At 46.7% G+C, this 27,878-nt stretch overlaps 4 protein-coding genes across 6 annotated transcripts; 1 reads left to right on the forward strand and 3 right to left on the reverse strand.

Annotated features, from left to right (window-relative positions):
- Positions 1–54: 54 nt before the first annotated feature.
- Positions 55–9,629, reverse strand: Hyls1 (Hyls1 centriolar and ciliogenesis associated). Of its 2 annotated transcripts, none has more exons than XM_070218903.1 (3): positions 1,959–2,095; positions 441–911; positions 55–385 (listed from the first exon to the last, which is right to left on the reverse strand). In XM_070218903.1, the coding sequence occupies exons 1-3, from the start codon at positions 1,981–1,983 to the stop codon at positions 228–230; spliced, it is 654 nt and encodes a 217-aa protein (XP_070075004.1). In that variant the 5' UTR covers positions 1,984–2,095; the 3' UTR covers positions 55–227. The 2 variants fall into 2 exon arrangements, with proteins under 2 accessions (XP_070075004.1, XP_017013959.2); XM_017158470.3 differs by lacking the exon at positions 1,959–2,095 and adding an exon at positions 9,494–9,629 and having other exon boundaries at positions 58–385.
- chif (DBF4-CDC7 kinase regulatory subunit chiffon) lies at positions 854–9,634 on the reverse strand. 2 transcript variants are annotated; one of them, XR_011419719.1, is made up of 3 exons: positions 9,494–9,634; positions 1,959–7,130; positions 854–911 (listed from the first exon to the last, which is right to left on the reverse strand). XR_011419719.1 is itself a non-coding variant. In XM_017158468.3 (2 exons), exon 2 carries the CDS (start codon positions 7,109–7,111, stop codon positions 2,072–2,074), a length of 5,040 nt encoding a protein of 1,679 aa, XP_017013957.2. In that variant the 5' UTR covers positions 7,112–7,130; positions 9,494–9,634; the 3' UTR covers positions 1,287–2,071. The 2 variants fall into 2 exon arrangements, 1 of the variants encoding a protein (XP_017013957.2); XM_017158468.3 differs by lacking the exon at positions 854–911 and having other exon boundaries at positions 1,287–7,130.
- A 667-nt stretch (positions 9,635–10,301) lies between these two features.
- On the forward strand, positions 10,302–12,156 carry LOC108068706 (uncharacterized). The gene is made up of 2 exons (XM_017158433.3): positions 10,302–10,633; positions 10,741–12,156. The coding sequence occupies exons 1-2, from the start codon at positions 10,594–10,596 to the stop codon at positions 11,076–11,078; spliced, it is 378 nt and encodes a 125-aa protein (XP_017013922.3). The 5' UTR covers positions 10,302–10,593; the 3' UTR covers positions 11,079–12,156.
- A 313-nt stretch (positions 12,157–12,469) lies between these two features.
- CaBP1 (Protein disulfide-isomerase A6 homolog CaBP1) lies at positions 12,470–14,246 on the reverse strand. Its single transcript, XM_017158493.3, has 2 exons — positions 14,061–14,246; positions 12,470–13,983 (listed from the first exon to the last, which is right to left on the reverse strand). Exons 1-2 carry the CDS (start codon positions 14,071–14,073, stop codon positions 12,701–12,703), a joined length of 1,296 nt encoding a protein of 431 aa, XP_017013982.1. The 5' UTR covers positions 14,074–14,246; the 3' UTR covers positions 12,470–12,700.
- Positions 14,247–27,878: the final 13,632 nt, after the last annotated feature.

Consider the following 27,878-nt stretch of genomic DNA (forward strand, 5'->3'; position numbering starts at 1 on the left):
TTTTAAATAAAATCAAAATATAATTCAGATATTAAACATTTATTTAAACACACATTAAGAATTTGTTTTTATTCGACTTCTCAAGTTTTTTTTTTCAAAATGTGTCAATACGAATGAATTAAGAATGGATAGAAGTATAAATAAATGTAAGTAATGACTGCAGTTGAACAGCGGAATCAATCGAAGTATGGGATTTTTAAAAGAATGGTTGCAATGGAAATATATCTTCACTTCTTCGGATCCAATGATTTGTTGTGCCCCCCGAAACGGGCATTCACGCGGACATTCTCGCCGGGTATCTGGCTGCGGAAATGAGCCCACTCCTTCTGGTAGTACTGAAATAATGCCACCGGATCACAGTGCCTGGATTTGCATCGACGGCGAGCTGAAAAAATATATCCATTAATTTATTTGAATAATTTTTAATAGGGACTACTAACCCATAGCAGCTCCCCGACTGGCGCTGCGCGGATGCGACTTGCTGCGTCGGCGGCGTTGCATCCTGGGACGGATTGCATCATTAGCCTCCGATTCGCCACTGGACAGCGGAGGTTCTTTTCCCTGACGAGTCTTGCTGCGACTGCGACGCTTTCCGTTTGCCTGAGAGTGTTCGGGCTCTAAATCCTTGGTTGCCGTCGGAGGCACGGATGCATCCATCAGGAGCTTCTCCTTAAAAAGGCGAGCTAGGTCCGCAAAACCATCTCCTCCATTGGAACGCTGCTCCTGGTCAGTCTTGGACTCCTTCTCCTTGGCAGATGAACATGGACATGGTGGAGCCGCATTCTCCTTATCCTTCTCGCCACTCAATTTGGCACGCGAGCTGACGGTGCCGCGTTTATGCAGGCCGTTGAAATTGTCCTCCTTTGCGTTCTCCGCCAGACGCTCCTCATACTTGATGAGCTTGCGCAAGTCTAAATTGGGATGGGATTGGATCAAAGAAGTGGCCATTAGCAGGGGAATGAGGATGGCGGATAGTGGATATGCGATAAGTGCGGAAGTAATGGTGGCGAATCGGGATTGCCTGCGCTAAATGTAATGTGGCATCTGCTAAAAAGAATTAGTAGTTTACAACGGCTAGTTATTAGTCGAAAATCTATTCTAAATCAGCCGAAATATTCCAATTTGTAACCAATTTTTAGAATCAGATCAAGGTAAATCCCAAAAAGATCGTTACTGTCTAGATAATTAACATTTCTCAAATAAGACCTAACCACATATATTTATCTATCGACCGTAATTATTTAAACCCTTTCGATTTGCGTTCAATAAATTAAAACTGATATGTGTATGTTTAGTGAATATTTAATTTAATTTAATCTTTGTTTAAATATTTTTACAATTGCTTTTGGTTTTTTGTTTAAATTTATTTATCTCTGTTACATAGTTTACTTTTTCCTTTTTTTTTTTTACTTTGCTTGAGCGTTGACTTTGATAATAGTACATGGCTAAGAAAATGAAAACTGTTTAATTGGTGATTTCCACAGGTAAAAACAAAAACGATAAATGGAAACTTGACTACTTAAGAGCTAGATTGAAAATGAGAGATTTTGGAATTGTCCGAAATTGTTGATGAGATGTTTTTCTTGGGGGGCAAGGGAATTTGAGCTAAACTAAGATTAAACTAAGGCTTATGTACGTATTTCCGTGTGTGGTTTGTGTGTGAGTTTTAATTACGCTACATTTAGTTGATGGATGGGTGTTTGTCTTCACAATTTCAAACTCGAAAAAATCTGACAAAGTTGATTGAATCGTATAGAACTTTTCGAAAAGCATTTCGGCTTTTACACATTTCGGCAGTGGTTTAGTCTCAAAAGATAGATAGTAAGCGAAAACATTTAATAGGTATTTATTCAACATTCACTTTGCCAAATTTAATACGAAATTAAAATTGAAAAGATGACCGATTTGATATCGCTGTGTTTTTCTGGTTTTTGGAGGGATTTGTGGCCTAAAAATACCTAAAAACTGAAACTTATAACTCATCGTCGCTGTACACACTAAAAGCTAAACGTGATTGGTGCTGAATGATGCGTTTCTTGATCTGGATGATGATAATGATGACGTGCTGTGCTCAGCGGCGGTATCGAAAGCGTCGGAATGGCGCTCTTAGCCGCCGGCAGGTGACACGCACCTCCTTCTTGAGGAACTGCGAGATGGCCAGGGATTTGACGGCAGCCGTCGCCGCTTCGGCGGCACAACTGCTCGCCGCCTTTCCATTGTTTGGTGGCGCATACTTGGAGATGTCGAACTTCCGCTTCGGCGTCGTCTGGTGTGGGCAATGCTCGTGCGAATCGCCCGCCTGGGTGTTGCTCAAATCGAGATCGGTATCCAGTCCATCCGACGAAACGGTGAAGATGTCCGAATTGTCTCCCAGCTTCTCGCTGGGCGAAATGCAGCTGCCTAGGCTACCGTTCAGCTGTGGCGTTCTTCTCTGCTGCTGTTGAACTTGTCCCGAACTTGGCGTCGAGGTGGCCTGAAGTCTCTGGCCATTGTGCAGAGTGAGTAGGAGTTTCTTGCCCTGCGCGGAGTGCTCTTCGGGTGGCGTAGTTACAGATATGGAGGGCGGTATCCGTGCTCGTTTCTCCGGCGGCTCTGTCTTTTTCGGGCTTATCTCCTGCTCTTCGTAGGCATCTTCAAAGACATCCTCCTCATCCTCCTCCTCCTCCTCTTCGACATCCGCATCAGTGGCTTCGATTTCAGCCTCATCATCCTGCTGTTGATCCACGGAATCCGCCATGGTTTCATCTTCGTCGGGCAGACTCTCCAGTTCAGCCTGCTCATCAACATCGGTCGCTGGCGGCGTCATCACGGCATCTTCTCGCGAATTCTGTTTATCATCGGCAGGTGATTCATCGTCATCTCTGCCACCACCACCTTCATCATCTTCATCTTCTTTGCTAAGCAATTTTTCCCTGCTCGCTGAAGTCGTAGTGGTTGTGGTGGTGGTCGTGGTCTGTTCCTCCTCCGTTTCCATCGGCTCCTGCTTTATGGGGTGAAGCTCGGCCAGACCCATTTTCTGGAAATTAATTCGCTCATCTGGCAAGGATCGACTTCCTCCATTCCGCCGCCTCTGAGCTTTTGGCCAGCCCGTGCGATTGGATTTCAGGCTCTTTTTCTTTCTATAATAGCTGGCATACAGATTGAGATTGCTCATTCGTCGACTGGAGCCGGGTAGATTTCCTCTGGCTACCTCGTCCTCATCATCGCCACTGCCTGCGCTACCCAGTATCAAATCGCACAAGTCAAACTCGCTTGTGAAGCAATCAGTGGGTGGTGGAGTTACAAGCCTTTCCTCTCTTCTTTCGCTCTCCTTCACCACCGGCAGTTCGTCCTCTTCCAGATCGTACTCCTTGCCAGCTAGCTCCAGGTATTTGTCCAACTGCCAGGCAACGAAACCCGGATTACAATACTGACTGGCTTGTTGATCGAGAGCTTTGAGGGCACACGGTTCCATTTCGTATTCGAGCAGACCCTTTTTGCTGGGCAATTTGCGAACGCCGCGAAAGGCGCCCATTCCGGGAGCTTGCTGGATATTGGGACGCACTACCGCAGGATTAACTCTTCTACTGCGCTTGCCCAACAGCGCACTCGCCGAGGATTCCCTTTGGCTGGTTGTGAATTGCAAGCGGCGCGAATAGCTTTGTCCTAAATTTTGTGCGGCCGGCGTAAGGCGACGACTTCTGGCTGGCGAGGAAGTTCCCGGCGTGGGATTGGGATTTTGCGCCGGTGCAGGCGGAGAATGATCGTACTTGTTTTGCCCACGCCTCATCCTCTTCACCGTCTCGCTAATCTCGGTGGCAAATCGAAGTTCCTCCACTGGCGTTGCAGCCTGCGAACGAGTTGTTCTGGGCGATGAGGGTGCAACAATGGGTTCCTGTTTCATGGGAGTCTTAAGCTTTGGAGCAACCACCACCACAGGGGGAGGTGGCTCTTCCGCTTCGGAATTCGTTTTACTTTGCGAATCCTGACGCTGCCTTATGATGCAACTGACCAAAGCCAAAGTGGAGGCATGTTCCCGGGGAGATTTCCTTGGCGGCAACTCGGCAATTCGCGCCAGCTGCTTATTCCTGCAGGTAATCCCGCTCCGCTGGCTGTTGCTGCAACTGGAACTGGAGGTGCTCCTCACCCGCTCTATCAGCTGCACTCGATCTCCCAGAGAGCCCGAGGCAAACTCCCGCTCCAGTAGTTCTGGGGTGCTCGCCTTGCTATCACATTTGGCTATGGCAGTGGCCAGGGAATTCCCCTCCAGCTGCTGCTGCAGTTGCTCCTGTTCCTGCTGATAACGCTGCAGAAGGTGCAGCTTTTTGTTCTTATAGGTGGCGGAGGAAGAGGACTGTGCTTCCTCCTCCTTCTTGACTTCCTTTTTGGGCACAGGCTTCTGATCTTCCTGCTTTAGCTCCTCGCGATTTTCCTGCTTTCCTGCCTCGCAACACATTGCACAACTGTGTGCCGGCAATGTTTTGGCCATGGGTATGGGACCCATTTCATAGGGCAGTTTCCTATAGTTCGTGCTACCGTAGTACGTGTAATAGTTCTCCTCTCCCGCATCCTGCCGCAGGAACACCCGATTCCATAGCTCTCCTCTCGGCAGCGATTCGAATGTGTATTGCATTTCCTGTAGCCTTTCGCTTTTGCTGCAATCGAAGAACAAATCCATCGCTGGTGGCGCAATCTTCGGTTGCTTGACCTTGTTTTTCGTGGGACTCGACGGCTTCTGGCTCTTTCCGCGACTTCTTCGCGGGGGCGAGGACTTGACTTCGGTGGTTAACTCTAGCTCTCCGGCACTTCGGTTTATGGTTAATCTGGACAGCCGCCTAGCGGCCCTCTGCTCTCGAGTATCCGTGGATTTTCGTGGTGCCGCCGAGGCTTTGCGATGACTGCTAGCTACGTAATCTTCATCGCTGCCCGAGGACAAACTGCTGTCGCCTAATTCGTTATCCAATAGGTCTTCCAGGTCTTCCAACTCCTCCTCCACTTCGATAACCTCCTTCTTGATTTTCATCTTGGGCTTTATTACTGACTCCCCCATCCGATCCTCCAGTTTATTGGCCATTTTCCGGCTGGTTGTCTGCCTGAGCTGCTGCTGCTGATGACTGCTGGCAGTGGCCGCTGTCACAATGGCCGTGGCCGTGCGACTGCTCTTCCTGGTGGCCACCACTTGCTCCTGCTTCATCTTGATCTTTAGCTGCGGCTGTGGCTGCGGTTGAGGCTCTTCCTCTGGCTGGATGGGGGCGCTCGGAAAGCGCTGCTGGTTGCTATTGCTGCTACTACTCCCGGTGGACAGTTGGCGCTGCAGCTGCTCCTGGGCAGCTGCTCCTCCTCCTCCTACTTTTCTCCGCCTTCCCACTGCCTGGGCTCGCTTGCGTATGTGGGAGATGGGTAATCCCGAAGATTCCTTCGTCTCCGCCTCGCTGGTGCTGGTGTCTAGGCTGGCGGAGGAGATGCTGTGCCTGCCCCGCACATCCGAGGTGGTTTGCCGATCCACATCCGTGGGCAGCTCACTGCTGCTCCGCGTCGTGGTAACCGCTGTTCTGGGGAACATAAAGTTCTCCGCCTCCCCGTTGAGTCGTTGCAACTCGGTTTGCCTGATCTTCTGGAACTTGACAATTAGCGATGGCGAATCCACTTGGTTGGGTGGTCTTCCTCTTCCTCTGGGAGGCGTGGCACATTCCTCCCTGGTTTCCACCACTTTGTAAAGTGATGAGGGTGGCAACATGGCTCTTATGGGTGGCGACAGACCAGAATTCTGCGTTTTCCTACGTCCTGTAGGCGTTGCCGCGGCTGTGGTTGGATGCTCCTGGCGCTGGAGCTCCGACAGGCTACCGGGTGGGTTTCCCAGTGCCTTCTTGCCACCCGGCGAAGGCGTTTGAGGCGAGGCAACTCCAGACGCTTGAAACTTTTCCGACGAATGCTTTCCCTTGGTTATCCTCTTGGATTTCTCGCGCAATGCTGGCGATGGCCTCTGGCGGGGACTCTGCAACTCCTCATTACTCAACGATTCATCCACATCCATGTCCAGTTCACTCTCTTCGGGCTCCTCCTCCAGGAACCGATTCACATTCGCTGAACTACGAATTAGCGTGTCTAGGGCCAGAAAATTCTTCGAATTCTTGGCAAACAGCTCGTGATCTTTGCTCTGCAAATGGATATTCAGGATATCGTACTCCAATTTGCAGATCTCACAAACTCCACCCTGTTTCTCACTCGAATCCTTGGGTTCGCGACAATTGGAACGCGGACTATTCGGTGGTATTGCCGACTGTTTTTTAAGCTGCTGCAGAGCTGGATGCTGGGGTGGCTTCTCTTTCTGGGATGTGCGTGAACCCAAAGACCTGCGGGTCATGCTCTGCTCCTTCTCCTTGGTCTTCGACTTGGTTAGTAGTCGAAAGGCGCCGTCGTCGCTGCTTAAGTCTATCTTTGGCCAGTCGTCTGGCTGCTTGATGAGATGATAGTAAGGTCTATAGTTTCGCTTGACGGATTCGATCTTCACATACTGCTTTTTTAGCTGAATGTGATGGGGACTGGTAGTCGATGATGCTCCTCCACCTTCCTTCTTGCCCTCAAGGTATTGCTTAAGCTCAGTCTGAATGCGTTTGATAAAGCGCTGGGCGTAATCCGTCTGCCAGATGGTATAGCTTCGCTTTACGGCAGTCGTTGGCGTGCTATTGCTACTCTGTGTCACTCCAACCGTGCTCCTGCGCACTCGACTCAGTATAGCATCCGCTCTAGATTGCCGCTGATTCGGTTTCCTGGCCGAACCATCATCCTGTTGATAGTGATTGGTGGGTGTGCTGGGTGTGCCTGGTGTTCCGGGTGTCCTGGGTGCTCCGCCACTGGCTTCTGGCTTGTCGGTGACAAAGTGTGTGATACTGTCGCTCAGGAAGAACTCGAGATGTCCACCCAAAGCCTTGATATCGGCCTCAATGCGCTTGGCTAGCTGATGGTCGCAGATGTCCAGGTAGAACTTAAAGTGGCACAGCGGTCGCTTGCTCTTGATGACCTTTACTTTTGGAGGAGTGCCTGCTGCTGCTGCTGCGGAAGTTGCTGCTGTTGTGTTGCTAGTTGTTGTTGCGAGTCTGCTGGCGCTTTGTTTGTCCGACTGCGGTTGCATACCTTCTGGCGCAAATTAGCTGCAGCCGAAGGACCCAGAATTAAAGAGAAAAAGAGAGAGAGTGGGGAAAACGCCATTAATTTCTTGGTTATCTTGGGAAATTGACCTACAGTCGAACTTCAAAAACAAATTGGGAATGCTTTAATGCTAAAAGGATTACATATACATTTTATCCTAACAACAAAAAATGTATTTAAAATTGTTTAAAAATATATAATTTTAAATTAATTTATGTACAAAACAAAAAATTAATTAGGAAAATGGAATATAACACAAAGTTATTTATGCATTACTATTTTTGCACTTTTAAAGCAATGGCGGAACGTGCAATATCATTTTCCCTCCAATTCTAGATGAACGGAGCCAGTTTAAAGTTGAAAATTAATTCAAGTTATTCGAGCTATTCGAAATTCGACTGTAGCTGGGAAACCGACACCAACCGCATTTACAACTTATTTGCCACGAAATAAATTAAATAAATCAGATTAAATCACTGCCTGGAAATCCTACTCCTGGTGGTGGTTCTTCTTCTTCTCGCTCCTTGTGGGCGTCGCGATGATGTGTTATGCAATTTGGCATTTGGATACACACAAATCAAATCAATAACTGCATTCGAATGCATTTCGGTATGTATTGCCTAAAAGGCCATCGAGTGTCGAGTGTGAGTTAATTTATTTTAATTCCAAACTAAAATGGGACCACAGAAACAACCCAAGCGGGTGGAAGAAGAAGAAGCAGCAGCTGTGCTACCGCAGCGAGTTGCCAGGTCGTCTGAAATCAGCCAGGTGTTGCCAGCATGCCGTAAAATTAGAGGTGACACAGCTGCTACATAAATTGAACTCGGCAATTGCACTCGATTGAAAACCAGTTGTATTTATGTATAATCCCCGAAAAACACATGTCAAAGCGTAATGATTAAAAAAAAAACAGTTGGTACTAAAATTGTCAGTCATAACATTCTATTTAGAATAGTCAATAATATTCAGTTTGTTTCTTTTTATTTAATTAATTTGGTCAAAAGGATTTCCAAAATCTCGGTTTAACCTAATTAAAATTAAAGTCACTCCTGTGCTCTACACATTTACGTATGTATGTGTTTAGCTTTTCTTATCAGTTTTGGTTTTGCGCAATTTATTGTTTATCGCATTCATATTTTTGTTTTGATTTTTTACGTCTACCAAAAACAATGCGAATGAGCTGACAAAGGCATAATGGGCGATGACCGATATTAAACTCAGATTTGCAATTAGTCCGGCAACCTTGCCGGGCTCACTCACCCACTCGTAAATACTTGTAAATAAGTTATCTGCCCAACAACCAATATGTGCGCTTGTACCGACGGGCGTTAATATAACCTGAAAAACGAGCACATCAGCACGCTGCGCTGGCACTTTTTCAGCCCCCCACTTTATATTCGCCATTACAACACGAAGCGATGGCGCAAAGTAAAACGAGGGAACCGAGTGGCAACCCTCAAGCGGCAGCAGCAGCAACAACAACAAAGGAAAATAAGAAAAAGAGGACGAGCACACAAAGCGTAAGGCGAAAAATAACACACGAAAAAAACGCAAAAGAGAGTAAGAGAGGGAGAGGGGAAACACACACACACAATTCATATAAACAGCATTGGTAAAATGTATAGCACTAACAAATTAAAAAATAATACAACTAAGTTTGCTAAAAGTTCTCATTCCCCTCTGTTTTTGTTATACATATTTAGTCCCCTATTTTCTTAATAATTTATTGTAATCAAGATATCAAAATGACCTACTAATGTGCCCACTGCTGTATGCGTATGTTTGTGGAAAAAATTCATGTGAAGTTGCGGATGAAGCTGACAATGCGGTGGAGGCCGAAAAACACACACGAACGCAGAAAAGCAGGCCCAGGGCAGCAACAACAACTATGACAAACAAGCAAAACACAAAAAAAACACAGTACAGTGGGCTCAAAAGAGCCATGTGTTTAGGATTTCCACAGAAAGTTATATATCCCACGGTACGTTCTCCTTGCAAATGCCGTTTCCATTCGATGCCGGCACGGTCTTTTCGATTATTCGTACATTTTCGGCCCGAATAGCTCTTGTTGTTGCAAACCACTGTGCCATGTGTATGTACATTTGTGTACATGGTGTGTTATTCACAATTTCCGAGTAATACTCGTTTTTATTTTTTCCACTGCAACGTATTTCTGGCTGTGCGGCTGCTCTTTTTCTCGCCTGCGCTTTGCACGCACGTTCGTTGTAGGGGGAAAATAAATAAAAATGGTGACGAATCGTTTGAAATTCAACCGAAAAGCCGCAACTAAAAACATTGTGCTTTGAAAAATAACAAACCAAAAACACACACACATGCCGCACTCACACTTGTACGGGTTGCTTACCTTTTAGAAATTCACGGAGTTGCTCGGCTGATATATTCCTATAGCCCAAATCATTTAGATACTGCAGAATGGCCCGTGCGTCCAGTGGCAAATGTGACATTTTACTTTTCGCCAAGTAGAGCAATTGTTTTTGGATTTTCGTATTGTTAATTTTTTGTTTATATTCCACCCTCACACATACACACGCGCGCGCACTCTCACACACGAACGCAAAATCGCCGTTCGTTTCGTTTCTCTTTCTCGTTTGTTTCGTACTCTTCTTCTTGCTATTCGTGTTCGTCTTCGTGCGCCGACAATCGACCAATTTTCACTGTACTTTTGCTCTGCGTTGGCCGTTTTTTGTTTTTTACTTGCATTTACTTGCGTCAAATTAATTAGTTGCAACGGCTAAATACACACAACTGTATTGGAACGATCGGTTGGAGCGTCTATGTGCTTAGTTCGCCCGTCGTTCCGTCGCTAACGCCTTTGTTTTTTATGCTTTTCAGCTGCTTTTCGCGGTCGGAGCGTCACCAATTCGATTGTGCACGCACAGTTCGAGTGTCGAAATTGGCCTTTTTCCTATTTTCACATATTTTCTCGCAAGTTTTATAACAATTTTCACCAATTGAAAATAAAGTGTACACGAACGGAGTAGCGCACACACGCTTGTCAAGCAAATTTTCGTCGAGTTATCGATAACGCTGCTGGCTGGCGATGGGCGATGGTTGCTAGGCGGCGTGCGTGAGGGGGTCACAGTATTGTTGGGTGAGGAAAGTCACGTCATTATAAAAAAAGGCTTAAAGTTAATTCTATTATTGTTTATACATTTTATTAATTTATTAATAATGATGTTAAAATATACATTTCAAAGAAATATTAAAAATCTTTCGGAATTTTTCAGTTTTCAAAAGTGACCTTCTCGCCCACGATAACTATCGGAATATATAGCGATATCGATAGCGACCCACCATCCCTACGCGAAAGGTTTTTGTCTGTTGCTTTGTGTGATTCTCGACTCTGTTCTGCGTCTGCGTCCCGTCTCGTGGCCGAAAATAAAGAAAGAAAGGCGAACGAACGTCGCGTTTCGTGCTCAATCGTAAATTCGAAGTGAAATAAAAATGTCTCGCAGTTCGTACCTGCTGTGTGTGCTCTTTTTAGGTGAGTGAACGAAAGTGGGGGAGAAAAAAAATGGTCAAGAGGAAACGAAATCGCATCGCGAGCAGATTTTTTAGAAATCCAACCCAACTTGATCTCGTTTCTTGCAGGCGCCAGTTGCTTGGTTTTCAGTGCGAGTGGAGCGCGGAATTATCGACGGGGCTACAAGACCACCGAGCCGCCCACCACGACCCCGCCCCCCCAGTCGCCCAAGGAGTATCTGGACAGTCAGCCCGGGATCTCCACCTTCGGCATCATCGCGATCATCTTCACCGTTATCGTTCTCTGCCTGATCTTCTACTACGGCATCATTTGCTACCCCTTGCTGTGCCGCGACGAGAAGAAGTATCGGTTTATGGACGTATCCTCGACCATCACGGCGGCCACATCGCGTTCCATCCAGTCGATAGAGAACTATCCCGACCAGAAGCACCACACGTTGGCCTGAGTGGTCCAGACATCCGAAGGATCGTGGTTTAGTTGTACTTACATTTAGTAATTCGAAAAAGACTTGAATGCCAGCCAGAAACGAATATCTACAGATTTTAGATCCCAAGTCGCAACTGACAAGAAGTATCCCGAATTTACCTTAAATATCTCATTATCCCTTGAATACAGAAACGGGTTTTTTGTTTGGAAAATACCTTATCCTAAATAGGGTCGAAATTAGTACACACAAAAATGTGGGTTACTGTAAAAGAAATTCTTGATTTTTTTAAAAATTGAAGAATTTCATTTTGTAATTCAACAATACCTTAATGTTTCTTGTCAAATGCACTTAGGTCAATAGTACATAGCAATAACCAGTTGAGGAGTTCGCTGGAAAGGGAATTAATCATTCATAATTGTAAATTGGGTTTCCTACGCATCCCCGACAGTTTCTTTATCTGTTGCTTCTCTTAATCCCAGGCTCAACAAGTTTGGCCTGTCCTCCGAACCTTTTTCACCTGCCCCTCCTGCATCTTTGGCCTTCTTTACTTCTTTTTATGCAGGTAGTTTTGACCGTTTACACACCGCTTTGTTCCTCGCCCTTCTTTTCTTTTTTTTCTTTGGGCAAAGCCAAAGTGTGGCAATTGAGTCACGTTGCCTGCTTTTTTCTTACGAAATCTCACGGAATTTGGCAATCTTTTTATATACCGTCCCCTCGAAGCCCAATTTGCATACAGAATCGAATCGTACTAACAGACGAACTCTTTGTGATGCCTCGAATTTTCCCATACATTGCATATGCAAATCCCCGTCCCTTCAAACACAGGTTGTACTTAAAGCGAAACCAAGTACTTAATAAATATACCATGCCAATCATAGTATAAGCGCCAATCTGCCACCACGAATACATTTAAGCGATCTACAATTTGTGCATTTAGACCATACTTCCTTCTATACAATGTGTCAAAAGACGTTTTTAGACGTTACCTAGAATTAAGCCTATCAAATTTTATCTTTTTGGACATTTTTATGCGAATTTTTACATAAAATAAACGATTTTACCGCTGTGAAAATAACGGTGAAAATAAAATACAAAATCGAATGCAGTTTTGCGTTGGTATAGTACACTAATATAATAATTCATTTAATACCTGACTCATTCAAATTTCAATATAATTTGGAGAAAATGAAAAGACATTACTATGATTCATCTTTTAAAAACTACTCAACAACCCGTATGGTGAAATCTTCCCAAATTGTTCCAAATAAACCTCTTTATGCTAGTTAAGTTAGAACATGTTCAATATTTGCTTTCAAAAACAGATTTAAAGGGGAAATTATTGCATTGCATTGCAACGACGTGTTAAGTGTTCTACTCCCTTCGCTTTTCCAATTAACACTCTCCCGCAATTTACACATTTTGTTGCACAGTTTATTTATTTTACATACATAGTTCTTATGTTCGCTGGTTTCAATTCGTTTAGTTCTATGTGAGGATGGTAGAAAAGGCTAATAGATAATTATGAATTATTTATATTTAGATACGCTGGCTGACTAATGAATATCATTCAGAATGCAAGTGTTTAATAAGTGGAAATTTGAGCTTGGGCCGCACAGTCTTGGTCTCCGATCCGGACAGCCTTACAGCTCATCCTTGTCCAGATCGATGTCGCTCAGATCGATGTCCTCTTCGGTGGGCAGCTGGCCATCCTTGCCGTCCCAGGGATCCACAGACACAATCGCTGGCTTCTTGGCTCCACGAACGGGTGCCGTGTGTCCGCGTCCGTAGGAAATGTCGCGCAGGAACTCGTTGATGCCGTCCTTGGAGAAGGAACCCTTGAGCACCGAGAATTTCATCTTCTTGAAGTTGACCACCGCCATGGCGGGGTATCCAAAGCCTCCGACCTCGAGCGACTCCTCCAGGGCCAGCTGCTGGCCACCCTCTGACCAGGCCCAGCCCCACTGCTTCTGCTTGAACTTGTCGCCCAGCGTGCGCAGAGTGTCGAGGAACTTGTTGCGGCACTTGGCATCGCAGTCCAGGATGTGCGGCAGCACGGAGACAACGCACAGCGGCTTTCCCTCGCAGGCAGTGTCGAAGGTGGACTCATTGGTGATCTCAATCAGTTCGGGAGCCGGTACATTGGCCACATGCTTATCCCCAGCCCAGGATACGATGTCCGAGGCAGTGCGTCCGCCGTCATATTCCTGGGCATCGCTAGCGCGCTTCGAGCCCGCCGGGAAGAACTTAATGGTGGGATAACCGCGTACATTGTATTCGGCTGCCTTGCTCTGATGGGCGGTGGCATCGAGGGCGCCCAGCTTGACCTTGCCCTTCAGCTCCTTGGCGGCCTTGGCCCATTCGGGCGCCAGATTCTTGCAGTGACCGCACCAGGGGGCGAAGAACTCCACCAGCCAGATGTCGTCGGAGTTTAGCACCAGTTTGTCGAAGTTGTCTTCGGTAAGTTCGATGACCTCATCGCCGGATGAGCTGCTGCTGCTGCCGCCAGATGATCCGCCTCCCAGGACACCCTGAACCTTCTTCTTGACCTCCGCCAGAGCGGCTTCGGCAATGGCCTTGGCGGTGCGCTGGCCATTGTAGTCCGAGGGCGACTTCTTGTTGGCCCCAAAGATCTTGATGGTGGGAAAGCCACGTACACCGAACTGGCCGCTCAGCGTGCTGTCCGCATCGGCATTTACGGAGCCCACCTTGACGACTCCCTTGAGCGCCTTGGCCAGCTTCTTGTACTCGGGCACCAGACTCTGGCAATGGCCACACCACGGGGCATAGAACTCCACGATCCAGATGGCGTCGTCTCTCAGCACCTCGCGGTCGAAATTCGAGGGCGTCAGCTCCACAACGCCATCGGTGGGCGAGTAGAAGGCACTCACATTGCCCACGACAAAAGCCAGCAACAATATGCTCGCTGCGGGGGCGTTTTAAATATATGTGTGCATTTGTTAATAACATAATTTTGGTTATTTCTTTCATAAGGTAACTTACCCAGTTGCCTCATCTTTGTTGTTCTTTCGCTACCGCTTACGTGTCTATCTATACGGGGTTTATCTTGCGTACTTTTTAATCAACGCGGCTTGTCAGTCTCTTAGTCGGCTCTTCTTTGAGTAAATCAAGTGTACAGATGCGGCTTATATTTTGTTAAAAAAATAGAGAGTACACGTCACTATTCGGCGTACTCGCGATAGTTCGATGGACGTTTTAATGCCGTCGTGACTATCGATAGAACAACCGGCAGCCAGTCGCCTAATAGCTTGTTCACACAGGCATTTTCTCCATAAAGCCTAGTACTCACATCGACGAAAACTGTACGAAATTACCAAAATAAGATTTCCGAGGCGGAAAGAATAACAAACTTAGTCTTAGGCTGTGTTGTGCTGAAGGGGTGCGCCAATAACAAATCAAAAACGGTCGTAAAACCGCAAAAACGCACTGAAAAAAAAACATGCTGGAGTTGCGGCAACACATATGACCTGGAGGTCAACATTTTGAAACATTTTTCAAATTGGCGCCAATTGATGTGTTTTCCATTACAAGACTGTGAACTCTGAAAACTGCGGTCACACTACAAAACCGTATTAAATCGTAGTAAACCATAGTAAACCGTAGTAGACAACAGTAAAGCGAAGTAAATCGTAAAGAAAATTACAAAATGATCCAATTACAAAATGCTCCAGTCGCAAAATGCTCCAGTCTCAAAATGCTCCAGTCTCAAAATGCTCCAGTCTCAAAATGATCCAGTCACAAAATGCTCCAGTCTCAAAATGCTCCAGTCTCAAAATGCTCCAGTCTCAAAATGCTCCAGTCTCAAAATGCTCCAGTCTCAAAATGCTCCAGTCTCAAAATGCTCCAGTCTCAAAATGCTCCTGTCGCAGAATGCTCCAGTCTCAAAATGCTCCAGTCTCAAAATGCTCCAGTCTCAAAATGCTCCAGTCGCAGAATGCTCCAGTCGCAAAATGCTCCAGTCGCAAAATGCTCCAGTCGCAAAATGCTCCAGTCGCAGAATGCTCCAGTCGCAGAATGCTCCAGTCGCAAAATGCTCCAGTCTCAAAATGCTCCAGTCGCAGAATGCTCCAGTCGCAGAGTGCTCCAGTCGCAAAATGCTCCAGTCGCAGAATGCTCCAGTCTCAAATTGCTCCAGTCACAAAATGCTCCATTCTCAAAATGCTCCAGTCTCCAGTCTCCAAAATGCTCCAGTCTCAAAATGCTCCAGTCTCAAAATGCTCCAGTCTCAAAATGCTCCAGTCTCAAAATGCTCCAGTCTCAAAATGCTCCAGTCTCAAAATGCTCCAGTCTCAAAATGCTCCAGTCTCAAAATGCTCCAGTCTCAAAATGCTCCAGTCTCAAAATGCTCCAGTCTCAAATGCTCCAGTCTCAAAATGCTCCAGTCTCAAAATGCTCCAGTCTCAAAATGCTCCAGTCTCAAAATGCTCCAGTCTCAAAATGCTCCAGTCTCAAAATGCTCCAATCTCAAAATGCTCCAGTCTCAAAATGCTCCAGTCTCAAAATGCTCCAGTCTCAAAATGCTCCAGTCTCAAAATGCTCCAGTCTCAAAATGCTCCAGTCTCAAAATGCTCCAGTCTCAAAATGCTCCTGTCTCAAAATGCTCCAGTCTCAAAATGCTCCAGTCTCAAAATGCTCCAGTCGCAGAATGCTCCAGTCGCAGAATGCTCCAGTCTCAAAATGCTCCAGTCTCAAAATGCTCCAGTCTCAAAATGCTCCAGTCGCAGAATGCTCCAGTCGCAGAATGCTCCAGTCGCAAAATGCTCCAGTCGCAGAATGCTCCAGTCTCAAATTGCTCCAGTCACAAAATGCCCCATTCTCAAAATGCTCCAGTCTCCAGTCTCCAAAATGCTCCAGTCTCAAAATGCTCCAATCTCAAAATGCTCCAGTCTCAAAATGCTCCAGTCTCAAAATGCTCCAGTCTCAAAATGCTCCAGTCTCAAAATGCTCCAGTCTCAAAATGCTCCAGTCTCAAAATGCTCCAGTCTCAAAATGCTCCAGTCTCAAAATGCTCCAGTCTCAAAATGCTCCAGTCTCAAAATGCTCCAGTCTCAAAATGCTCCAGTCTCAAAATGCTCCAGTCTCAAAATGCTCCAGTCGCAAAATGCTCCAGTCGCAAAATGCTCCAGTCGCAAAATGCTCCAGTCGCAAAATGCTCCAGTCGCAGAATGCTCCAGTCGCAGAATGCTCCAGTCGCAAAATGCTCCAGTCTCAAAATGCTCCAGTCGCAGAATGCTCCAGTCGCAGAATGCTCCAGTCGCAGAATGCTCCAGTCGCAAAATGCTCCAGTCTCAAAATGCTCCAGTCTCAAAATGCTCCAGTCGCAGAATGCTCCAGTCGCAAAATGCTCCAGTCGCAGAATGCTCCAGTCTCAAATTGCTCCAGTCACAAAATGCTCCATTCTCAAAATGCTCCAGTCTCAAAATGCTCCAGTCTCAAAATGCTCCAGTCTCAAAATGCTCCAGTCGCAGAATGCTCCAGTCGCAGAATGCTCCAGTCGCAGAATGCTCCAGTCGCAGAATGCTCCAGTCGCAAAATGCTCCAGTCTCAAAATGCTCCAGTCTCAAAATGCTCCAGTCGCAGAATGCTCCAGTCGCAAAATGCTCCAGTCTCAAAATGCTCCAGTCTCAAAATGCTCCAGTCTCAAAATGCTCCAGTCTCAAAATGCTCCAGTCTCAAAATGCTCCAGTCTCAAAATGCTCCAGTCTCAAAATGCTCCAGTCTCAAAATGCTCCAGTCTCAAAATGCTCCAGTCTCAAAATGCTCCAGTCTCAAAATGCTCCAGTCTCAAAATGCTCCAGTCTCAAAATGCTCCAGTCTCAAAATGCTCCAGTCTCAAAATGCTCCAGTCTCAAAATGCTCCAGTCTCAAAATGCTCCAGTCTCAAAATGCTCCAGTCGCAGAATGCTCCAGTCTCAAAATGCTCCAGTCTCAAAATGCTCCAGTCTCAAAATGCTCCAGTCTCAAAATGCTCCAGTCTCAAAATGCTCCAGTCTCAAAATGCTCCAGTCTCAAAATGCTCCAGTCTCAAAATGCTCCAGTCTCAAAATGCTCCAGTCTCAAAATGCTCCAGTCTCAAAATGCTCCAGTCTCAAAATGCTCCAGTCTCAAAATGCTCCAGTCTCAAAATGCTCCAGTCGCAGAATGCTCCAGTCTCAAAATGCTCCAGTCTCAAAATGCTCCAGTCTCAAAATGCTCCAGTCTCAAAATGCTCCAGTCGCAGAATGCTCCAGTCTCAAAATGCTCCAGTCGCAGAATGCTCCAGTCGCAAAATGCTCCAGTCTCAAAATGCTCCAGTCGCAGAATGCTCCAGTCGCAGAATGCTCCAGTCGCAAAATGCTCCAGTCTCAAAATGCTCCAGTCGCAGAATGCTCCAGTCGCAGAATGCTCCAGTCGCAAAATGCTCCAGTCGCAGAATGCTCCAGTCTCAAATTGCTCCAGTCACAAAATGCTCCATTCTCAAAATGCTCCAGTCTCCAGTCTCCAAAATGCTCCAGTCTCAAAATGCTCCAGTCTCAAAATGCTCCAGTCTCAAAATGCTCCAGTCTCAAAATGCTCCAGTCGCAGAATGCTCCAGTCGCAGAATGCTCCAGTCGCAGAATGCTCCAGTCTCAAAATGCTCCAGTCTCAAAATGCTCCAGTCTCAAAATGCTCCAGTCTCAAAATGCTCCAGTCTCAAAATGCTCCAGTCTCAAAATGCTCCAGTCGCAGAATGCTCCAGTCTCAAAATGCTCCAGTCTCAAAATGCTCCAGTCTCAAAATGCTCCAGTCTCAAAATGCTCCAGTCGCAGAATGCTCCAGTCTCAAAATGCTCCAGTCGCAAATTGCTCCAGTAGCAAATTGCTCCAGTCACAAAATGCTCCATTCTCAAAATGCTCCAGTCTCCAAAATGCTCCAGTCTCAAAATGCTCCAGTCTCAAAATGCTCCAGTCTCAAAATGCTCCAGTCTCAAAATGCTCCAGTCTCAAAATGCTCCAGTCTCAAAATGCTCCAGTCTCAAAATGCTCCAGTCTCAAAATGCTCCAGTCTCAAAATGCTCCAGTCTCAAAATGCTCCAGTCTCAAAATGCTCCAGTCTCAAAATGCTCCAGTCTCAAAATGCTCCAGTCTCAAAATGCTCCAGTCTCAAAATGCTCCAGTCTCAAAATGCTCCAGTCTCAAAATGCTCCAGTCGCAGAATGCTCCAGTCGCAGAATGCTCCAGTCTCAAAATGCTCCAGTCTCAAAATGCTCCAGTCTCAAAATGCTCCAGTCTCAAAATGCTCCAGTCTCAAAATGCTCCAGTCTCAAAATGCTCCAGTCTCAAAATGCTCCAGTCTCAAAATGCTCCAGTCTCAAAATGCTCCAGTCTCAAAATGCTCCAGTCGCAGAATGCTCCAGTCTCAAAATGCTCCAGTCTCAAAATGCTCCAGTCTCAAAATGCTCCAGTCTCAAAATGCTCCAGTCGCAGAATGCTCCAGTCTCAAAATGCTCCAGTCGCAGAATGCTCCAGTCGCAAAATGCTCCAGTCTCAAAATGCTCCAGTCGCAGAATGCTCCAGTCGCAGAATGCTCCAGTCGCAAAATGCTCCAGTCTCAAAATGCTCCAGTCGCAGAATGCTCCAGTCGCAGAATGCTCCAGTCGCAAAATGCTCCAGTCGCAGAATGCTCCAGTCTCAAATTGCTCCAGTCACAAAATGCTCCATTCTCAAAATGCTCCAGTCTCCAGTCTCCAAAATGCTCCAGTCTCAAAATGCTCCAGTCTCAAAATGCTCCAGTCGCAGAATGCTCCAGTCGCAAAATGCTCCAGTCTCAAAATGCTCCAGTCTCAAAATGCTCCAGTCTCAAAATGCTCCAGTCTCAAAATGCTCCAGTCTCAAAATGCTCCAGTCTCAAAATGCTCCAGTCTCAAAATGCTCCAGTCTCAAAATGCTCCAGTCGCAGAATGCTCCAGTCTCAAAATGCTCCAGTCTCAAAATGCTCCAGTCGCAGAATGCTCCAGTCGCAGAATGCTCCAGTCGCAAAATGCTCCAGTCGCAGAATGCTCCAGTCTCAAATTGCTCCAGTCACAAAATGCTCCATTCTCAAAATGCTCCAGTCTCCAGTCTCCAAAATGCTCCAGTCGCAAAATGCTCCAGTCGCAGAATGCTCCAGTCGCAGAATGCTCCAGTCGCAAAATGCTCCAGTCTCAAAATGCTCCAGTCGCAGAATGCTCCAGTCGCAGAATGCTCCAGTCGCAAAATGCTCCAGTCTCAAAATGCTCCAGTCGCAGAATGCTCCAGTCGCAGAATGCTCCAGTCGCAAAATGCTCCAGTCGCAGAATGCTCCAGTCGCAGAATGCTCCAGTCTCAAAATGCTCCAGTCTCAAAATGCTCCAGTCTCAAAATGCTCCAGTCTCAAAATGCTCCAGTCTCAAAATGCTCCAGTCTCAAAATGCTCCAGTCTCAAAATGCTCCAGTCTCAAAATGCTCCAGTCTCAAAATGCTCCAGTCTCAAAATGCTCCAGTCTCAAAATGCTCCAGTCTCAAAATGCTCCAGTCTCAAAATGCTCCAGTCTCAAAATGCTCCAGTCGCAAAATGCTCCAGTCGCAAAATGCTCCAGTCGCAGAATGCTCCAGTCGCAGAATGCTCCAGTCGCAAATTGCTCCAGTCACAAAATGCTCCATTCTCAAAATGCTCCAGTCTCCAGTCTCCAAAATGCTCCAGTCTCAAAATGCTCCAGTCTCAAAATGCTCCAGTCTCAAAATGCTCCAGTCTCAAAATGCTCCAGTCTCAAAATGCTCCAGTCGCAGAATGCTCCAGTCTCAAAATGCTCCAGTCTCAAAATGCTCCAGTCTCAAAATGCTCCAGTCGCAGAATGCTCCAGTCTCAAAATGCTCCAGTCGCAAATTGCTCCAGTCACAAAATGCTCCATTCTCAAAATGCTCCAGTCTCCAGTCTCCAAAATGCTCCAGTCTCAAAATGCTCCAGTCTCAAAATGCTCCAGTCTTAAAATGCTCCAGTCTCAAAATGCTCCAGTCTCAAAATGCTCCAGTCTCAAAATGCTCCAGTCTCAAAATGCTCCAGTCTCAAAATGCTCCAGTCTCAAAATGCTCCAGTCTCAAAATGCTCCAGTCTCAAAATGCTCCAGTCTCAAAATGCTCCAGTCTCAAAATGCTCCAGTCTCAAAATGCTCCAGTCTCAAAATGCTCCAGTCTCAAAATGCTCCAGTCTCAAAATGCTCCAATCTCAAAATGCTCCAGTCTCAAAATGCTCCAGTCTCAAAATGCTCCAGTCTCAAAATGCTCCAGTCTCAAAATGCTCCAGTCTCAAAATGCTCCAGTCTCAAAATGCTCCAGTCTCAAAATGCTCCAGTCTCAAAATGCTCCAGTCGCAGAATGCTCCAGTCTCAAAATGCTCCAGTCGCAAATTGCTCCAGTCACAAAATGCTCCGTTCTCAAAATGCTCCAGTCTCCAGTCTCAAAATGCTCCAGTCTCAAAATGCTCCAGTCTCAAAATGCTCCAGTCTCAAAATGCTCCAGTCTCAAAATGCTCCAGTCGCAGAATGCTCCAGTCGCAGAATGCTCCAGTCTCAAAATGCTCCAGTCTCAAAATGCTCCAGTCGCAGAATGCTCCAGTCTCAAAATGCTCCAGTCTCAAAATGCTCCAGTCGCAGAATGCTCCAGTCGCAAAATGCTCCAGTCTCAAAATGCTCCAGTCGCAGAATGCTCCAGTCGCAGAATGCTCCAGTCGCAAAATGCTCCAGTCTCAAAATGCTCCAGTCGCAGAATGCTCCAGTCGCAGAATGCTCCAGTCGCAAAATGCTCCAGTCGCAGAATGCTCCAGTCTCAAATTGCTCCAGTCACAAAATGCTCCATTCTCAAAATGCTCCAGTCTCCAGTCTCCAAAATGCTCCAGTCTCAAAATGCTCCAGTCTCAAAATGCTCCAGTCTCAAAATGCTCCAGTCTCAAAATGCTCCAGTCTCAAAATGCTCCAGTCGCAGAATGCTCCAGTCGCAGAATGCTCCAGTCGCAGAATGCTCCAGTCGCAGAATGCTCCAGTCGCAGAATGCTCCAGTCGCAGAATGCTCCAGTCTCAAAATGCTCCAGTCTCAAAATGCTCCAGTCTCAAAATGCTCCAGTCTCAAAATGCTCCAGTCTCAAAATGCTCCAGTCTCAAAATGCTCCAGTCTCAAAATGCTCCAGTCGCAGAATGCTCCAGTCTCAAAATGCTCCAGTCTCAAAATGCTCCAGTCGCAGAATGCTCCAGTCTCAAAATGCTCCAGTCTCCAAAATGCTCCAGTCTCAAAATGCTCCAGTCTCAAAATGCTCCAGTCTCAAAATGCTCCAGTCTCAAAATGCTCCAGTCTCAAAATGCTCCAGTCTCAAAATGCTCCAGTCGCAGAATGCTCCAGTCTCAAAATGCTCCAGTCTCAAAATGCTCCAGTCTCAAAATGCTCCAGTCTCAAAATGCTCCAGTCTCAAAATGCTCCTGTCGCAGAATGCTCCAGTCTCAAAATGCTCCAGTCTCAAAATGCTCCAGTCGCAGAATGCTCCAGTCGCAAAATGCTCCAGTCTCAAAATGCTCCAGTCGCAGAATGCTCCAGTCGCAAAATGCTCCAGTCGCAAAATGCTCCAATCGCAAAATGCTCCAGTCGCAGAATGCTCCAGTCGCAGAATGCTCCAGTCGCAAAATGCTCCAGTCTCAAAATGCTCCAGTCTCAAAATGCTCCAGTCTCAAAATGCTCCAGTCTCAAAATGCTCCAGTCTCAAAATGCTCCAGTCTCAAAATGCTCCAGTCTCAAAATGCTCCAGTCTCAAAATGCTCCAGTCTCAAAATGCTCCAGTCTCAAAATGCTCCAGTCTCAAAATGCTCCAGTCTCAAAATGCTCCAGTCTCAAAATGCTCCAGTCTCAAAATGCTCCAGTCTCAAAATGTCTCAAAATGCTCCAGTCGCAGAATGCTGCAGTCTCAAAATGCTCCAGTCTCAAAATGCTCCAGTCTCAAAATGCTCCAGTCTCAAAATGCTCCAGTCTCAAAATGCTCCAGTCTCAAAATGCTCCTGTCGCAGAATGCTCCAGTCTCAAAATGCTCCAGTCTCAAAATGCTCCAGTCGCAGAATGCTCCAGTCGCAAAATGCTCCAGTCGCAGAATGCTCCAGTCGCAAAATGCTCCAGTCGCAAAATGCTCCAGTCGCAAAATGCTCCAGTCGCAGAATGCTCCAGTCGCAGAATGCTCCAGTCGCAAAATGCTCCAGTCTCAAAATGCTCCAGTCGCAGAATGCTCCAGTCGCAGAATGCTCCAGTCGCAAAATGCTCCAGTCTCAAAATGCTCCAGTCGCAGAATGCTCCAGTCTCAAATTGCTCCAGTCACAAAATGCTCCATTCTCCAGTCTCCAAAATGCTCCAGTCTCAAAATGCTCCAGTCTCAAAATGCTCCAGTCTCAAAATGCTCCAGTTTCAAAATGCTCCAGTCTCAAAATGCTCCAGTCTCAAAATGCTCCAGTCTCAAAATGCTCCAGTCGCAGAATGCTCCAGTCTCAAAATGCTCCAGTCTCAAAATGCTCCAGTCGCAGAATGCTCCAGTCTCAAAATGCTCCAGTCTCAAAATGCTCAAAATGCTCCAGTCTCCAGTCTCCAAAATGCTCCAGTCTCAAAATGCTCCAGTCTCAAAATGCTCCAGTCTCAAAATGCTCCAGTCTCAAAATGCTCCAGTCTCAAAATGCTCCAGTCTCAAAATGCTCCAGTCTCAAAATGCTCCAGTCTCAAAATGCTCCAGTCGCAGAATGCTCCAGTCGCAGAATGCTCCAGTCGCAGAATGCTCCAGTCGCAGAATGCTCCAGTCGCAGAATGCTCCAGTCGCAAAATGCTCCAGTCTCAAAATGCTCCAGTCTCAAAATGCTCCAGTCGCAGAATGCTCCAGTCGCAAAATGCTCCAGTCTCAAAATGCTCCAGTCTCAAAATGCTCCAGTCTCAAAATGCTCCAGTCTCAAAATGCTCCAGTCGCAGAATGCTCCAGTCTCAAAATGCTCCAGTCGCAGAATGCTCCAGTCGCAAAATGCTCCAGTCTCAAAATGCTCCAGTCGCAGAATGCTCCAGTCGCAGAATGCTCCAGTCGCAAAATGCTCCAGTCTCAAAATGCTCCAGTCGCAGAATGCTCCAGTCGCAGAATGCTCCAGTCGCAAAATGCTCCAGTCGCAGAATGCTCCAGTCTCAAATTGCTCCAGTCACAAAATGCTCCATTCTCAAAATGCTCCAGTCTCCAGTCTCCAAAATGCTCCAGTCTCAAAATGCTCCAGTCTCAAAATGCTCCAGTCTCAAAATGCTCCAGTCTCAAAATGCTCCAGTCGCAGAATGCTACAGTCGCAGAATGCTCCAGTCGCAGAATGCTCCAGTCGCAGAATGCTCCAGTCTCAAAATGCTCCAGTCTCAAAATGCTCCAGTCGCAGAATGCTCCAGTCGCAAAATGCTCCAGTCGCAGAATGCTCCAGTCTCAAATTGCTCCAGTCACAAAATGCTCCATTCTCAAAATGCTCCAGTCTCCAGTCTCCAAAATGCTCCAGTCTCAAAATGCTCCAGTCTCAAAATGCTCCAGTCTCAAAATGCTCCAGTCTCAAAATGCTCCAGTCTCAAAATGCTCCAGTCGCAGAATGCTCCAGTCGCAGAATGCTCCAGTCGCAGAATGCTCCAGTCTCAAAATGCTCCAGTCTCAAAATGCTCCAGTCTCAAAATGCTCCAGTCTCAAAATGCTCCAGTCTCAAAATGCTCCAGTCTCAAAATGCTCCAGTCGCAGAATGCTCCAGTCTCAAAATGCTCCAGTCTCAAAATGCTCCAGTCTCAAAATGCTCCAGTCTCAAAATGCTCCAGTCGCAGAATGCTCCAGTCTCAAAATGCTCCAGTCGCAAATTGCTCCAGTAGCAAATTGCTCCAGTCACAAAATGCTCCATTCTCAAAATGCTCCAGTCTCCAAAATGCTCCAGTCTCAAAATGCTCCAGTCTCAAAATGCTCCAGTCTCAAAATGCTCCAGTCTCAAAATGCTCCAGTCTCAAAATGCTCCAGTCTCAAAATGCTCCAGTCGCAGAATGCTGCAGTCTCAAAATGCTCCAGTCTCAAAATGCTCCAGTCTCAAAATGCTCCAGTCTCAAAATGCTCCAGTCTCAAAATGCTCCAGTCTCAAAATGCTCCTGTCGCAGAATGCTCCAGTCTCAAAATGCTCCAGTCTCAAAATGCTGCAGTCGCAGAATGCTCCAGTCGCAAAATGCTCCAGTCGCAAAATGCTCCAGTCGCAAAATGCTCCAGTCGCAGAATGCTCCAGTCGCAGAATGCTCCAGTCGCAAAATGCTCCAGTCTCAAAATGCTCCAGTCGCAGAATGCTCCAGTCGCAGAATGCTCCAGTCGCAAAATGCTCCAGTCTCAAAATGCTCCAGTCGCAGAATGCTCCAGTCGCAGAATGCTCCAGTCGCAGAATGCTCCAGTCGCAGAATGCTCCAGTCGCAAAATGCTCCAGTCGCAGAATGCTCCAGTCGCAGAATGCTCCAGTCTCAAAATGCTCCAGTCTCAAAATGCTCCAGTCTCAAAATGCTCCAGTCTCAAAATGCTCCAGTCTCAAAATGCTCCAGTCTCAAAATGCTCCAGTCTCAAAATGCTCCAGTCTCAAAATGCTCCAGTCTCAAAATGCTCCAGTCTCAAAATGCTCCAGTCTCAAAATGCTCCAGTCTCAAAATGCTCCAGTCTCAAAATGCTCCAGTCGCAGAATGCTCCAGTCTCAAAATGCTCCAGTCTCAAAATGCTCCAGTCTCAAAATGCTCCAGTCGCAGAATGCTCCATTCTCAAAATGCTCCAGTCTCCAGTCTCCAAAATGCTCCAGTCTCAAAATGCTCCAGTCTCAAAATGCTCCAGTCTCAAAATGCTCCAGTCTCAAAATGCTCCAGTCGCAGAATGCTCCAGTCGCAGAATGCTCCAGTCGCAGAATGCTCCAGTCTCAAAATGCTCCAGTCTCAAAATGCTCCAGTCTCAAAATGCTCCAGTCTCAAAATGCTCCAGTCTCAAAATGCTCCAGTCGCAGAATGCTCCAGTCTCAAAATGCTCCAGTCTCAAAATGCTCCAGTCTCAAAATGCTCCAGTCTCAAAATGCTCCAGTCTCAAAATGCTCCAGTCGCAGAATGCTCCAGTCTCAAAATGCTCCAGTCGCAAATTGCTCCAGTAGCAAATTGCTCCAGTCACAAAATGCTCCATTCTCAAAATGCTCCAGTCTCCAAAATGCTCCAGTCTCAAAATGCTCCAGTCTCAAAATGCTCCAGTCTCAAAATGCTCCAGTCTCAAAATGCTCCAGTCTCAAAATGCTCCAGTCTCAAAATGCTCCAGTCGCAGAATGCTGCAGTCTCAAAATGCTCCAGTCTCAAAATGCTCCAGTCTCAAAATGCTCCAGTCTCAAAATGCTCCAGTCTCAAAATGCTCCAGTCTCAAAATGCTCCTGTCGCAGAATGCTCCAGTCTCAAAATGCTCCAGTCTCAAAATGCTGCAGTCGCAGAATGCTCCAGTCGCAAAATGCTCCAGTCGCAAAATGCTCCAGTCGCAAAATGCTCCAGTCGCAGAATGCTCCAGTCGCAGAATGCTCCAGTCGCAAAATGCTCCAGTCTCAAAATGCTCCAGTCGCAGAATGCTCCAGTCGCAGAATGCTCCAGTCGCAAAATGCTCCAGTCTCAAAATGCTCCAGTCGCAGAATGCTCCAGTCGCAGAATGCTCCAGTCGCAGAATGCTCCAGTCGCAAAATGCTCCAGTCGCAGAATGCTCCAGTCGCAGAATGCTCCAGTCGCAGAATGCTCCAGTCTCAAAATGCTCCAGTCTCAAAATGCTCCAGTCTCAAAATGCTCCAGTCTCAAAATGCTTCAGTCTCAAAATGCTCCAGTCGCAGAATGCTCCAGTCTCAAAATGCTCCAGTCTCAAAATGCTCCAGTCGCAGAATGCTCCAGTCGCAGAATGCTCCAGTCTCAAAATGCTCCAGTCTCAAAATGCTCCAGTCTCAAAATGCTCCAGTCTCAAAATGCTCCATTCTCAAAATGCTCCAGTCACCAAAATGCTCCAGTCGCAAAATGCTCCAGTCGCAAAATGCTCCAGTCGCAGAATGCTCCAGTCGCAGAATGCTCCAGTCGCAGAATGCTCCAGTCTCAAAATGCTCCAGTCTCAAAATGCTCCAGTCGCAAAATGCTCCAGTCTCAAAATGCTCCAGTCGCAGAATGCTCCAGTCGCAGAATGCTCCAGTCTCAAAATGCTCCAGTCGCAGAATGCTCCAGTCTCAAAATGCTCCATTCTCAAAATGCTCCAGTCACCAAAATGCTCCAGTCGCAAAATGCTCCAGTCGCAGAATGCTCCAGTCGCAGAATGCTCCAGTCGCAGAATGCTCCAGTCTCAAAATGCTCCAGTCTCAAAATGCTCCAGTCTCAAAATGCTCCAGTCGCAAAATGCTCCAGTCTCAAAATGCTCCAGTCGCAGAATGCTCCAGTCTCAAAATGCTCCATTCTCAAAATGCTCCAGTCGCAGAATGCTCCAGTCTCAAAATGCTCCATTCTCAAAATGCTCCAGTCACCAAAATGCTCCAGTCGCAAAATGCTCCAGTCGCAAAATGCTCCAGTCGCAGAATGCTCCAGTCGCAGAATGCTCCAGTCGCAGAATGCTCCAGTCGCAGAATGCTCCAGTCTCAAAATGCTCCAGTCTCAAAATGCTCCAGTCTCAAAATGCTCCAGTCGCAGAATGCTCCAGTCGCAGAATGCTACAGTCGCAAAATGCTCCAGTCTCAAAATGCTCCAGTCGCAGAATGCTCCAGTCTCAAAATGCTCCAGTCTCAAAATGCTCCAGTCGCAGAATGCTCCAGTCTCAAAATGCTCCAGTCTCAAAATGCTCCATTCTCAAAATGCTCCAGTCGCAAAATGCTCCAGTCGCAAAATGCTCCAGTCGCAAAATGCTCCAGTCTCAAAATGCTCCAGTCTCAAAATGCTCTAGTCGCAGAATGCTCCAGTCGCAGAATGCTCCAGTCGCAAAATGCTCCAGTCTCAAAATGCTCCAGTCACCAAAATGCTCCAGTCGCAAAATGCTCCAGTCGCAGAATGCTCCAGTCTCAAAATGCTCTAGTCGCAGAATGCTCCAGTCGCAGAATGCTCCAGTCGCAGAATGCTCCAGTCGCAAAATGCTCCAGTCTCAAAATGCTCCAGTCGCAAAATGCTCCAGTCTCAAAATGCTCCAGTCGCAGAATGCTCCAGTCGCAGAATGCTCCAGTCGCAGAATGCTCCAGTCGCAAAATGCTCCAGTCGCAAAATGCTCCAGTCGCAGAATGCTCCAGTCTCAAATTGCTCCAGTCACAAAATGCTCCATTCTCAAAATGCTCCAGTCTCCAGTCTCCAAAATGCTCCAGTCTCAAAATGCTCCAGTCTCAAAATGCTCCATTCTCAAAATGCTCCAGTCTCAAAATGCTCCAGTCTCAAAATGCTCCAGTCTCCAGTCTCCAAAATGCTCCAGTCTCAAAATGCTCCAGTCACAAAATGCTCCATTCTCAAAATGCTCCAGTCTCAAAATGCTCCAGTCTCAAAATGCTCCAGTCTCAAAATGATCCAGTCTCAAAATGCTCCAGTCTCAAAATGCTCCAGTCTCAAAATGCTCCAGTCTCAAAATGCTCCAGTCTCAAAATGCTCCAGTCTCAAAATGCTCCAGTCTCAAAATGCTCCAGTCTCAAAATTCTCCAGTCTCAAAATGCTCCAGTCTCAAAATGCTCCAGTCTCAAAATGCTCCAGTCTCAAAATGCTCCAGTCTCAAAATGCTCCAGTCTCAAAATGCTCCAGTCTCAAAATGCTCCAG

Source organism: Drosophila takahashii, chromosome 2L (genome assembly GCF_030179915.1).
Source record: "Drosophila takahashii strain IR98-3 E-12201 chromosome 2L, DtakHiC1v2, whole genome shotgun sequence".
In the NCBI taxonomy this organism is placed as follows: Eukaryota; Metazoa; Arthropoda; class Insecta; order Diptera; family Drosophilidae; genus Drosophila; species Drosophila takahashii.

Coding starts and splice junctions, on each gene's coding strand:
- chif (XM_017158468.3), bottom strand. CDS start 7,111: ATGCAACCGCAGTCGGACAAACAAAGCGCCAGCAGACTCGCAACAACA.
- Hyls1 (XM_017158470.3), bottom strand. CDS start 9,593: ATGTCACATTTGCCACTGGACGCACGGGCCATTCTGCAGTATCTAAAT. Junction 912..9,493: donor ACTCCGTGAATTTCTAAAAG/GTAAGCAACCCG, acceptor ATCCCAATTTAG/ACTTGCGCAAGCTCATCAAG. Junction 386..440: donor CAGTCGGGGAGCTGCTATGG/GTTAGTAGTCCC, acceptor ATATTTTTTCAG/CTCGCCGTCGATGCAAATCC.
- LOC108068706 (XM_017158433.3), top strand. CDS start 10,594: ATGTCTCGCAGTTCGTACCTGCTGTGTGTGCTCTTTTTAG. Junction 10,634..10,740: donor GCTGTGTGTGCTCTTTTTAG/GTGAGTGAACGA, acceptor CGTTTCTTGCAG/GCGCCAGTTGCTTGGTTTTC.